We start from the raw sequence: 14,242 nt of genomic DNA on the forward strand, positions 1-14,242 counted from the left end.
TGTAACTCATTACGTCATATTGTCTCTTCATTGATAATGGCATTTAATGTTTGTGTTGGCACCGTTTGTTTTACATCACCAAACCAAATCAACATGAGTTAGACTTTAATATATTAGCGCCCCTCACTGCAGGTGTGATTTTTTTTCTGCATTATATCGAAAGCGCCATAGCTCTAATCTAATGCAATGGCAGCAACGGCATTAGGTCTATGGACCTATGGCTATAGGTAGGCTGCAACTTGAGTCTACAAATTGAGGAAATGAAATGCAGTCACATGTAATTCGTAATTACTCACCTGAGTCACGTCCAAGAACAAGAATGTGAGCGAGCGGTGGGTGTAATCACAAGCAGAGTCCTGCAAAAATGAAAGTAGATTAGCATATATGCCCATTAAAAGCCTATAATGTTACATGCAGTGTTAGGAAAGTTCACTTTCTACATAAACTAGTTCAGGTCACAGTTTTGCCTACTGTCAGCTGTCCAGATATTAAATTAAATTTCAGAATGTTAGACCAAAATTATTGCCACAACCCATAGCCATAGAACCACAGAATAAAGTCCAAACCTTAAAGTAAGCCCAAATCACTTTGGGCTTATCCAAATGAATTCCTAATTATTATTATCATCATCATTATTCATTTTATGTTAGCCTATATTTTTACATTTTGGAAAACATAGCTAACACTGAGGTGCCCACAACGTTTAGGTGCCCTGTGCCCAACCTTCCTGCACCTTTTTGCAATGTGAAATGCCACCGAATGTGTAATAGTTTTCCACTTTGCTTGTCTTCATATAGGGAAATGAACCCCCAACTTGTGAAAGCTCATATGCTTTTATTGTTAAGGCAAAAGTTTCTGAATGTCACTGACAATGACTCTCACTCACAGCCTCTATATTTCTGCTTGCCGAAAATAACTGATCCACAAGCTTACAACGTGTCACGGACGTGACGGGTTGTGAGCTTGTAGATCAGCGCGCATTTTCAGCACGACAGCATGGAACACGTAGGCCTACGACGAATATACATCAGCCTCCACTCACTCAATTCACTGTGGGAGGGTTTTTTTCCGAGGCGATTAATGTACAGAGTAGGCTACAGACGCAACGCAACATAAATATTTTTTTATTTTTTCGGTGGCACCGTGGAACAACAAGTTTAACTCAGTGTTTTTGGGTCGGGACATATGTTCTCATTTGTGCTGTATCTGGCTGTGACTACAGTGACTGTCTGCGTGCATCACGCCTCATCATCCTGTTACATGTGAGCTGCGCGCTCCCATATAGACTTATATGCGCGCTAGATTGATGATTACATTAAATTCGTGTCGGATTTGGGTTTATTGGTGGGTTTTACACCAGTGGCGTGACACATTAAGGCCTGTTAACGTTGCGTTTTAGCTGGGGGTTTGCCTGGCTAGAAGGTTCGATTGAAATCTGACACCCATGAACAAAGTGATACGTTATACAGGACAGAAATGAACGCGTTCTCAATAACTTTAAACCAAGGGACCACACAGTCACATGTACACACTGGATAAATGTTATACATGAAGTCACATCAAATCATGACAGAGCAGACGGGTTCCATCCATGGATCACACGACAGACGACATGTTTCAGTTTCAGCCAGGGCTAAACTAAACTTGCAGACAGTAACACAAAACAATGTTCAGCTGCTACAGCAACTTATAATAAACATATCTTACCTTTCTTTGGGGAAAATGGTCCAAGTTTATATAGTTCCAGACGAAAGAAAGAAAATACAAGCAGCAGGCCAGCAGCTAGAAGTTCCAACACCTGCACCGTGTTGAACTGATTGGGGCAGTGATTAACATCTATATACAACCAATGAGTAAAATTTACCCATTTTCTACATCTATCGTTTTTAGTGACACATATAATTAAATTCTAGTCAGTTATGGAGAGCTGATTTTATTCAGACAACATTGTGTAAATGCAATTCATAAATAACTAAAATTGGTATGAAAACAGCTTCTCCCATATGAATAAAACTTACATAATTCCTGCATAATTGCAATGACTCAACAATACAATTAAATTATACTCAGTGATTCCTACCTGATTTTATGCAAAGAAAGTTGAGTAAAATACAGTGCATTATATTGTTTAATTCAACTCAATTTCATTGAAAACGGCACACAGTCCTTTTTATAAGCAATATGAATACATATTTATTAATTACATATTACTTCAGCCCAGTCTCAGTTTTTACAGTGTAAATGAAAACTAAGCTATGGTGACTAAAACCAAGACTAAATATATCGACAATTTCGTCAAGAAATAAAAACTAGACTAAAATGTCAGGAAGGGACTAGTGGACAAAGATCCAGTGTAAGTGAAAATAGCCGATCTACAAGCTCACAACGCGTCGCAGCTGTAGATCGGCTATTTTCAGCAAGTGTAAAATCAGCCATTACGACGGCATCAAGGCCCGCCAAAATACATTTTAGTCGACTAAATCAACCGTAGATTTAGTCGACTAAAATCCTATTTAATTTAGTCGACTAAAACTAGACTAAACACTGACACATTCCAGGTGACTAAAATGTGACTAAAGCTAAATGAAAACGTTTCAAGAGACTATGACTAAAACTAAAATCTAAATGTGCCGCCAAAAACAACACTAGTTCCAGCCTGATTCGCTGCGTTCCGCGTATCAACGTTTTTAATACAGCATGGAGTTACTGATTAACCGACATCAAAATGTATTCTGTCGTCTCGGGTCCGAGAGGCTAATTAAATCTCGTCAAATGGTGGTCCGTCCGTGGCTCAAATGCTGAATACATTATGGATGATGTGAAAAGGGTTGAAAACCACCTGGCTGTGTACTGTCTGTAGATTGCCTTGGATTGGGAAGCAGAGAATCTCGGGTTTTGATTCCCGGGCCATGAAAATATGTATGTTGAGGAGGTGCCCTGAGTATAATGCACTTCATGGATCTACAGTACTTTTTTCCCCCAATTGTATGTTTTATCATGGAAATATTTTGGAAAAATGTTTTTTTTTTTTCTATTTTTTTTTTTTTGTGGCAATTTAGTTTTGGTACATTTTGATACATTTTGGAAAGTGGTTAAAGGAGAATTCCATGCTAGAAGGCTTTCTTACCTTTCTTTGTAGTTGTTACGTCCCCACCAAAGAGGTCCAGGTGTTTTTTTGTGCAAAAACTCCTCATTGGCTATTTCCCCTACCATAAGCCCTAAATGAATTGCATTGAATTGAATGGGGCTATGGGGTGTTGTGCTAGTTCGCTTATTTCCATCGAAAGAAGTAGTAAAGTGAGCCGCTTGGGATATTATTTACATTATGAAGAGAGGATATATACAAAGAAATTATAATTTTAGCGATGGAAATAAGCGAATTAGCACAACACCCCATAGCCCCATTCAATTCCCATTCAATTCAATGCAATTCATTTAGGGCTTATGGTAGGGGAAATAGCCAATAAGGAGCTTTTGCACAAAATAACACCTGGACCTCTTTTGGTGGGGACGTAACAACTACAAAGAAAGGTAAGAAAGCCTTTTAGTATGGAATTCTCCTTTAATGCAACCTCCATCCCCTCATCCCTGATATTATTAGCACTTCTTCACGAGCGGTGAATATAATTATATGTTATTGACCTATTTCCTTGTTCTGTTGTAATCTCTCCTTCCCCAGTGGCTGTGTGTTCCCTTTGTAATTCTCCACCCATCATCATCATCATCATCATCATCATCATCATCATCATCATCAGCATCTAATGTGACTCTCACAGCTGTCCTCTCACCAGCCTGGCTGGGGGAGCTCAAGACGGAGGATGTTGGAAAATGGATCGATGAATTCCTCTTATTGGTTAGTAGTTGTTTCCCCCCAAATCCTATAAATTGTACCGTATATAGATAGATAGATAGATAGATAAGAAAGATAGATCTTTATTTGTCATTGCAACGTGTACAACGAAATTAAAAGTGCCAACCAATCAGTGCATTATATCACAAAAACAACATACTGCACAAGCTAAAACAAAACACACATGACTTCTTGTTATTGCACAACCTCAGCAGCCCTAATGCACAAACATGTAATTTCAGCTGTTATCGCACAACAAACCCTTATTGTACTTATGATAGCAGAGAAAACTAAAATGTGTCGCAGCAACAGATCGTTTTTTAGCAGCATTGAGTGCAACTACCGCTGTGGGATAGGGGTATATGCGTCATGTGTTTAGTGGTTAGGCCTACATATATCTGCATGGTCAGGCCTGTCCCAACAGGGACACCACACAGGTTTTCCATCAGTCTAAAAGTAATAAACGGAATGTCAAAATATGATCCACCACTGCTGCTGTATTTTATACCTCATACTAAGCATTTAAAGTATGAGGTATAAAGTACAGCAGCCTTGTAAGTGTAAAGCAGCTGGCACCCACCGCTAAACATTTTGTAACAATGGCAGCTATAAAGTTCAGTTGCCATCCTCATTTTTATGCCCTCACAATATCGGCTACAGCAATACAAGTGTGTGTGTGTGTGTGTGTGTGTGTGTGTGTGTGTGTGTGTGTGTGTGTGTGTGTGTGCGTGTGTGTGTGTGTGTGTGTGTGCGCGTGTGCGTCTTAAGGATGCTATTATACAGCTTGGCCACAGATGTAAACTACTTGTGTTCATATTTGGAAGCCTCGGTAATGTCCACAAATCAGGCATCAGGCATGCCCAAGCCGAGAGCTGATCAGGCGTCGGCAAAATTCTGTTCAGTGTCTGCAATAATTGGCAGTCGCCATATATGGAGAAGGCGATGCTTTCTGTACCCGTGATCTGTATCCTGAAGCACTTGTTGTAGAGTTTTCTCAAGTTTGCGCATCCACTATTGTTTGTGTTCAAGAAATGTCTTGTAAAATGTGAATACAAATAAAGATGTTAACCCATTCTGACCGGGCACCCATTTTGGTGTCAGCATCATGTTATACTTTATCTATTGAAAAATAGCAGATCTACAAGCTCATAGCGCGCCACCGAGTGGCGCGCTACGAGCTTGTAGGTCTGCTATTTTTGAAAAATTCGAAGAACGACTGACATTTTTTAAATCTGATCTCAGGTCAGAATGGGTTTAATCAGACCAGTGTGTGTCCGGCGGAAACCTCGTATGAATCTGATCTCAGGTCAGAATGAGTTAAATGTGTGTGTGTGTGTGTGCACACTGCAGTCCCTCGGAGGCCTGTCCTACCAGGCGTTCTACCAGAGGGTCCTTTCCGCTGCCTCACCTGCTCAGGCCAAGATCACGTGCTTTGCATCCATGATACTGTCCTTCATCATGGGCATTCCCTCAGTCATCATAGGAGCCGTGGCTGTTTCTGCAGGTAATTCACAAACCAGTGTTGTTTTTGGCAGCAAAATTTCTATTTTAGTTTGAGTCGTTTTGTCTCTTGAATAGTTTTCACTTAGTTTTAGTCACATTTTAGTCGCCTGGAATGTTCTAGTGTTTAGTCTAGTTTTAGTCGACTAAATGTCATACGATTTTAGTCGACTAAAATGTGTTTTGACAGGCCTTGATGTCGTTGTAATGACATATTTTACACTTTGGTTGCATGCTGAAAATAGCAGATAAACAATCTCACAACGCGTCGCAGCGCGACGCGTTGTGAGATTGTAGATCTGCTATTTTCAGCATGCAACCCAGCATAAAACTGGATCTCTTGTCCACTAGTCCCTTCCTAACATTTTAGTCCAGTTTTTATTTGTTGACGAAATTGTCAGTATATTTAGTCTTAGTTTTAGTCACCATAGATTCGTTTTTATTTAGTTTTTATTTAGTTTTAGTCAGTGAAAAAAAGGTAGTCGACGAACATTTTTCGTCTTAGTTTTAGTCGACGAAAACAACACTGGTTGTTTATTTGTTTATCTGGATCCCCAGTAGCTACTACCTTAGTAGCAGCTACACTTCCTGGGGTCCACACATAAAATACATTACAATTACATCACATAAAATACATTACAATTACATCATATGAAATACATTTTTACAAGACTGTAAGAAAAACACAAAAAAAAATACAACTAAAATATAAAACAAGTATAAATTAATTAATTATAATAAATATAACATCGCAAACCATGAATACAATTTCAGTTTGAGTAGCCTATACCGTTACAGTATATGAAAGATTTTAAACAGTGTTCAATGACCATCATCAAAAGCAAGTGACATGAGATATTTCTTTAACTTGTTTTTCTTTTCTTTTTTTTTCTTTTTTTTAATTTTGATCCCACGATTTTGTAACCCAGTTTTCTTTTCACCCAGTGCCAATTATCTAATGTAATCCTGGGCGCTACACTTCCTCTGCCAACCTGGGGGGGGGCAGCGGACTGACCTCATGCCTCCTTCTATGCATGAGGAGTCCAAGCTGCTTCTTTTCACCTGACAGAGGGGAATTTCCCCGGCCGGACGTAGCGCGTGGAAGGGACACGTTATTCCGACCAGTTCCTTTCCCCTCCATCAGGCGCCCCGGCTGGCCAGGGGGAGGCAGTTTTAGAGACCAGGATTAAGGCATGTTTTTGTGAAGGTATCTACCCTAGGGGACACGGGGAGAACATGCAAACTCCACACTAACTTGTTTTTAAAATCAGATTTATTTGTTGCCTGTCTGATTTGTGATGGAAGACAATGCAGCTCTTTCATTTGCTCTATATATATTACTGTGTGTTGCATTGCATTCGTTTTTTGAGATGGGGAAACGTAAAAAGACCGAAGGGCTGAATGTCTGGTATTGTAGGCGTGTTCATCAGAGCTGAACTTCAGCCAGCCTCCCCCTGGGGCGCCTGATGGAGGGGGAAGGAACTGGTCTCTATACTGCCTCCCCCTGGCCAGCTGGGGCGCCTGATGGAGGGGAAAGGAACTGGTCTCTATACTGCCTCCCCCTGGCCAGCCGGGGCGCCTGATGGAGGGGAAAGGAACTGGTCTCTAAACTGCCTCCCCCTGGCCAGCCGGGGCGCCTGATGGAGGGGAAAGGAACTGGTCTCTATACTGCCTCCCCCTGGCCAGCCGGGGCGCCTGATGGAGGGGAAAGGAACTGGTCTCTAAACTGCCTCCCCCTGGCCAGCCGGGGCGCCTGATGGAGGGGAAAGGAACTGGTCTCTATACTGCCTCCCCCTGGCCAGCCGGGGCGCCTGATGGAGGGGAAAGGAACTGGTCTCTATACTGCCTCCCCCTGGCCAGCCGGGGCGCCTGATGGAGGGGGAAGGAACTGGTCTCTATACTGCCTCCCCCTGGCCAGCCGGGGCGCCTGATGGAGGGGGAAGGAACTGGTCTCTATACTGCCTCCCCCTGGCCAGCCGGGGCGCCTGATGGAGGGGAAAGGAACTGGTCTCTATACTGCCTCCCCCTGGCCAGCCGGGGCGCCTGATGGAGGGGGAAGGAACTGGTCTCTATACTGCCTCCCCCTGGCCAGCCGGGGCGCCTGATGGAGGGGAAAGGAACTGGTCTCTATACTGCCTCCCCCTGGCCAGCCGGGGCGCCTGATGGAGGGGGAAGGAACTGGTCTCTATACTGCCTCCCCCTGGCCAGCCGGGGCGCCTGATGGAGGGGGAAGGAACTGGTCTCTATACTGCCTCCCCCTGGCCAGCCGGGGCGCCTGATGGAGGGGAAAGGAACTGGTCTCTAAACTGCCTCTCCCTGGCCAGCCGGGGCGCCTGATGGAGGGGAGAGGAACTGGTCTCTATACTGCCTCCCCCTGGCCAGCCGGGGCGCCTGATGGAGGGGAAAGGAACTGGTCTCTATACTGCCTCCCCCTGGCCAGCCGGGGCGCCTGATGGAGGGGGAAGGAACTGGTCTCTATACTGCCTCCCCCTGGCCAGCCGGGGCGCCTGATGGAGGGGAAAGGAACTGGTCTCTATACTGCCTCCCCCTGGCCAGCCGGGGCGCCTGATGGAGGGGGAAGGAACTGGTCTCTATACTGCCTCCCCCTGGCCAGCCGGGGCGCCTGATGGAGGGGAAAGGAACTGGTCTCTAAACTGCCTCTCCCTGGCCAGCCGGGGCGCCTGATGGAGGGGAGAGGAACTGGTCTCTATACTGCCTCCCCCTGGCCAGCCGGGGCGCCTGATGGAGGGGAAAGGAACTGGTCTCTATACTGCCTCCCCCTGGCCAGCCGGGGCGCCTGATGGAGGGGGAAGGAACTGGTCTCTATACTGCCTCCCCCTGGCCAGCCGGGGCGCCTGATGGAGGGGAAAGGAACTGGTCTCTAAACTGCCTCTCCCTGGCCAGCCGGGGCGCCTGATGGAGGGGGAAGGAACTGGTCTCTATACTGCCTCCCCCTGGCCAGCCGGGGCGCCTGATGGAGGGGGAAGGAACTGGTCTCTATACTGCCTCCCCCTGGCCAGCCGGGGCGCCTGATGGAGGGGAAAGGAACTGGTCTCTAAACTGCCTCTCCCTGGCCAGCCGGGGCGCCTGATGGAGGGGAAAGGAACTGGTCTCTAAAACTGCCTCCCCCTGGCCAGCCGGGGCGCCTGATGGAGGGGAAAGGAACTGGTTGGAATAACGCGCTACGTCCAACCAGGGACACTCCCCCCTGTCAGGTGTAAAGGAGCAACCTGGACACTCAGGCATGAAGGAAGCATGAGTTCAAGTCCGTTGCTCTCCCCTTGTCCCCCATATATGGGGACTAGGTTGGTGGAGGGTGTGTAGAGCCCAGGATCACATTAGATGATTGACACAGGGGTGAAAAATGGGTTACAAAATCGTGGGATAAAAAATATATTAAAGAACTTCAGCCTGCAATACAGGACAGCCGGAAACTTTAGATGCAATAAAACCTCTGACAAAAGACAGCAGGGGAATATGAAGTCTGTCCTCCATCCATCAGTGGCCATCCCAAAGTGGCATGCATTCTGTTGGTTGTTTGTTCTTTTTGTGTACAGCACAGAGCAATACGTGCGGCTCTGTTTTGGACCAATTGTTCTTCATTGCCATCCCCAGTTCCTGCTTACTGATGCATCATGTGTCCCTATAGCGATGACATCAGGGAACGACAGTTTTCTACCTCTGGTCTGAACCCAAATACTTGTAGTCATCAACATTGTTTGTTGTTAAGTGTTTGTATATAATGTGGTTATTGTTAGATTTGCATATATTTATACGTATTCAGTTTTCGTCTGGTTGAGATAAAGACCAACACAGTTGGAGGCCTGCTCAGGAGACTGAAGGAGAGAGCGTATTGATTGATTGATATTATGATTGATATTATGATTGACTGATAAGCGCGATGGCCTCACAAAAACACACGCACACGCACAGGTCTCATATTGTGTCACAATCACAGTGACATAGTTTTAAAAATGTGATCATTTTATAAATCCATACGAAATGAATTATTAATAATATAAATACTACGTCCTGAATGTCCTCATAATTATTCATTTATTCATTCATTTATTCATTCATTCATTATTACAGAACACTGGGATTTGCACTAAATTCAATCACATGTGATGTATGTGGCTCCAAACTACCAAAGACAATATCTCACACACGTTTGTCTTGCTGATCAAGGGTGACACATTTTGTCATTGGGCTGCCCTCTGCTGGTCCACTGACAAAACAACACGTTCAAGTTAACCCATTTTGGGTGGGAACCCCTTTTGGTGTTGCCATTATGTCATGCTTTAGCTATTGAAAAATAGCAGATCTACAAGCTCATAGCGCGCCATCGAGTGGCGCGCTACGAGCTTGTAGGTCTGCTATTTCTGAAAAATCAAACGACTGACACAGAAACATAGCTTTTTCAGAAAACTGTCAGGATGTGTAGAAGACATTTTTAGAATCTGATCTCAGGTCAGAATGGGTTCATCTTCTCATCCCTTTGGTTCCCCCTCTCTCTCTCAGACTGGAACCAGACTCAGTATGGTCTTCCACCTCCGTTTGAGCGCGGGGAGGCGGGGAACGTGCTCCCCCTGGTCCTGCAGAACCTGGCCCCGCCCTGGGTGTCCGTGCTGGGCATCGGGGCGTTGGCGGCAGCCGTCATGTCCTCCGTGGACTCCGCCCTGCTCTCCTCTGCGTCCATGTTCACTCAGAACATCTACAAGAGCTACCTCAGGAAACAGGTCGGTTAAACGTTGCTGTATGTAGTTACAGTATAGTACTGTAACTATATGTGTCTCCATCTGCATTTGTGCGTCAGTGTTGTTTTCGTCGACTAAAACTAAGACGAAAAATGTTCGTCTACTACCTTTTTCCACTGACGAAAACTAAATAAAAACGAAATAAAAACTAAGCTATGGTGACTAAAACTAAGACTAAATATACTAACAATTTCGTTGACAAATAAAAACTAGACTAAAATGTTAGTAAGGGACTAGTGGACAAGAGATCCATTTTTATGCTGGGTTGCATGCTGAAAATAGCAGATATACAATCTCACAACGCGTCGCAGCGTAAGATTGTATATCTGCTATTTTCAGCATGCAACCAAAGTGTAAAATATGTCATTACAACGACATCAAGGCCTGTCAAAACACATTTTAGTCGACTAAATCAACTGTAGATTTAGTCGACTAAAATCGTATGACATTTAGTCGACTAAAACTAGCCTAACACTAGAACATTCCAGGCGACTAAAATGTGACTAAAACTAAGTGAAAACTATTCAAGAGACTTAATGACTAAAACTAAAATAGAAATTTGCTGCCAAAAACAACATTGAAGAGAAAGTCATTTTTTTGTTTGTTTTCTTTTCTTTCTTATTTGCATCCTGCCAATCAGGGATGGATTAACCCACACGAGGGCCCTTGGGCCGGTCATTTTTGCAGGGCCCCCCATAGCGCGCACACGACATTTTGTTGTTTTTCTGTGTTTTTATCATCTTTTTGACCTACATTTAACTAAATCAATCACCAGAAGCCCTTTTCAGGGCGTCAAACCTAGTACCGTGCGGTCCAATTTCCTCAAAGGGCCCCTGAGAGCCAAGGGCCCCTGCTGCCAATATTATGCTAAAGTGTTGTTGTGTCTAAGCACAGAGGACCTGCAGGGCTTTAAGCTAATATAAGCAAAGTTGTGTCTACGCACAGAGGACCTGCAGGGCTTTAAGCTAATATAAGCAAAGTAGGTTTTGGTGTGATAGCAGATGCTGGTGCTCTAAAAGTGTGTTTTGAAGAAAATTCTAAATGGCGGAAAGTCCATCCTGACATTGAGAGATGCGTCATGAGCCAAGGAATCCAGGGGGGAAGTTATTTAAAATTTACGACCTACGGTTCAAGAGTTATAAGCCCAAACGTAAAGTGGGCTGTTATAGCGCCACCATGAGGCCGACCGATATAATTATAAGTTATTTAATTTTAGTAATTATTATGAACCTCCCCTCCAAGTGTTGTAACTTTAGCCCTGACGGTATCCAAGATAAAAAAAAAGACTTGAATGTGATTATGTGAGTGGCATTGAAAATAGCAGATCTACACGCTCATTCACAACGCAGCAAATATACCTAGATTTAACCCATTTTAGGTGGGAACCCATTTTGGTGTTAGCATTATGTTATGCTTTAGCTATTTAAAAATAGCAGATCTACAAGCTCATAGCGCGCCACCGAGTGGCGCGCTATGAGCCCTTGTAGGTCTGCTATTTTTGAAAAATCGAAGAAGGACTGACATAGAAACATAGCTTTTTCAGACAACTGTCATTTTCAAACAGACATTTTTAAAATCTGATCTCAGGTCAGAATGGGTTAACCCTCTAACACCCGCATTAATTTATACTTGCAAAAAATAGATTTCAACCTTACTACTACTTTGTACTACTAGGACTAAGACTAAAAAATATGTTAAAAAAAAAAAAGTTTGATGAAAAATCTATAATTATATAATATAATAAATTAATAATTTACATTTTGGGGATATCTTTCACAATAATGAATAAAACATGTTCTAGACATTCTAATGATCACAAAAAAACATATATTACAATTATTTTACCTACTTTTATTAGGGTAAAGGTCAAAAGTCTTAGGTTAAAAAATGTTCAAAATTGCACAGAGTCCAGACATTTTTTATTTGTGTGAATTTCAGCCTCTGTGGGGGGTATTTATATGCAAATATCATGACCAATGGCATTGAAATGGCATTGCAATGAACATCACTGATGATGTTTAGGTGAAAAAAGAACAGAAAAATAATAATTTAGTAATTAAATAAAATAAAATTGTTGCTAAAAAGCAACACTGGGTCTTAGAGGGTTAACGATGCATCTATGTCGTCATTCTGTGATAAGTCTTCTCCATCTCTCTCTCCAGGCGTCAGAGAGGGAGTGTGCGTGGGTTGTAATAAGTCTTCTCCATCTCTCTCTCCAGGCGTCAGAGAGGGAGTGTGCGTGGGTTGTAATAAGTCTTCCCCATCTCTCTCCAGGCGTCAGAGAGGGAGTGTGCGTGGGTTGTAATAAGTCTTCTCCTCTCTCTCTCTCCAGGCGTCAGAGAGGGAGTGTGCGTGGGTTGTAATAAGTCTTCTCCTCTCTCTCCAGGCGTCAGAGAGGGAGTGTGCGTGGGTTGTAATAAGTCTTCTCCTCTCTCTCTCTCCAGGCGTCAGAGAGGGAGTGTGCGTGGGTTGTAATAAGTCTTCTCCTCTCTCTCCAGGCGTCAGAGAGGGAGTGTGCGTGGGTTGTAATAAGTCTTCTCCTCTCTCTCCAGGCGTCAGAGAGGGAGTGTGCGTGGGTTGTAATAAGTCTTCTCCTCTCTCTCTCCAGGCGTCAGAGAGGGAGTGTGCGTGGGTTGTAATAAGTCTTCCCCATCTCTCTCCAGGCGTCAGAGAGGGAGTGTGCGTGGGTTGTAATAAGTCTTCCCCATCTCTCTCCAGGCGTCAGAGAGGGAGTGTGCGTGGGTTGTAATAAGTCTCCTCTCTCTCTCTCCAGGCGTCAGAGAGGGAGTGTGCGTGGGTTGTAATAAGTCTTCTCCTCTCTCTCTCCAGGCGTCAGAGAGGGAGTGTGCGTGGGTTGTAATAAGTCTTCTCCTCTCTCTCCAGGCGTCAGAGAGGGAGTGTGCGTGGGTTGTAATAAGTCTTCTCCTCTCTCTCTCCAGCCGTCAGAGAGGGAGTGTGCGTGGGTTGTAATAAGTCTTCTCCTCTCTCTCCAGGCGTCAGAGAGGGAGTGTGCGTGGGTTGTAATAAGTCTTCTCCTCTCTCTCTCCAGGCGTCAGAGAGGGAGTGTGCGTGGGTTGTAATAAGTCTTCTCCTCTCTCTCTCCAGGCGTCAGAGAGGGAGTGTGCGTGGGTTGTAATAAGTCTCCTCTCTCTCTCTCCAGGCGTCAGAGAGGGAGTGTGCGTGGGTTGTAATAAGTCTTCTCCTCTCTCTCTCCAGGCGTCAGAGAGGGAGTGTGCGTGGGTTGTAATAAGTCTTCTCCTCTCTCTCTCTCCAGGCGTCAGAGAGGGAGTGTGCGTGGGTTGTAATAAGTCTTCTCCTCTCTCTCTCCAGGCGTCAGAGAGGGAGTGTGCGTGGGTTGTAATAAGTCTTCTCCTCTCTCTCTCCAGGCGTCAGAGAGGGAGTGTGCGTGGGTTGTAATAAGTCTTCTCCTCTCTCTCCAGGCGTCAGAGAGGGAGTGTGCGTGGGTTGTAATAAGTCTTCTCCTCTCTCTCCAGGCGTCAGAGAGGGAGTGTGCGCTGGTTGTAATAAGTCTTCCTCTCTCTCTCCAGGCGTCAGAGAGGGAGTGTGCGTGGGTTGTAATAAGTCTTCTCCTCTCTCTCTCCAGGCGTCAGAGAGGGAGTGTGCGTGGGTTGTAATAAGTCTTCTCCTCTCTCTCTCCAGGCGTCAGAGAGGGAGTGTGCGTGGGTTGTAATAAGTCTTCTCCTCTCTCTCTCCAGGCGTCAGAGAGGGAGTGTGCGTGGGTTGTAATAAGTCTTCTCCTCTCTCTCTCTCCAGGCGTCAGAGAGGGAGTGTGCGTGGGTTGTAATAAGTCTTCTCCATCTCTCTCTCCAGGCGTCAGAGAGGGAGTGTGCGTGGGTTGTAATAAGTCTTCTCCATCTCTCTCTCCAGGCGTCAGAGAGGGAGTGTGCGTGGGTTGTAATAAGTCTTCTCCTCTCTCTCTCTCCAGGCGTCAGAGAGGGAGTGTGCGTTGGTTGTAATAAGTCTCCTCTCTCTCTCTCCAGGCGTCAGAGAGGGAGTGTGCGTGGGTTGTAATAAGTCTCCTCTCTCTCTCTCCAGGCGTCAGAGAGGGAGTGTGCGTGGGTTGTAATAAGTCTCCTCTCTCTCTCTCTCCAGGCGTCAGAGAGGGAGTGTGCGC

At 44.8% G+C, this 14,242-nt stretch overlaps 1 protein-coding gene across 1 annotated transcript in view; it reads left to right on the plus strand.

The window, feature by feature from the left end:
* The window catches only part of LOC310864617 (high-affinity choline transporter 1-like), a gene marked incomplete at both ends in the record, with an annotated part of 45,062 nt that overhangs the window by 27,387 nt on the left and 3,433 nt on the right, over positions 1-14,242 (plus strand). Inside the window, 3 exons of the mRNA XM_083773305.1 lie at positions 3,680-3,853; positions 5,201-5,354; positions 9,872-10,089. Coding sequence (XP_083629431.1) covers positions 3,680-3,853; positions 5,201-5,354; positions 9,872-10,089 — 546 coding nt within the window. The remainder of the gene's footprint in view (positions 1-3,679; positions 3,854-5,200; positions 5,355-9,871; positions 10,090-14,242) is intronic.

Source organism: Protomyctophum parallelum (genome assembly GCF_964188405.1).
Source record: "Protomyctophum parallelum genome assembly, chromosome: 9".
Classification (NCBI taxonomy): Eukaryota; Metazoa; Chordata; class Actinopteri; order Myctophiformes; family Myctophidae; genus Protomyctophum; species Protomyctophum parallelum.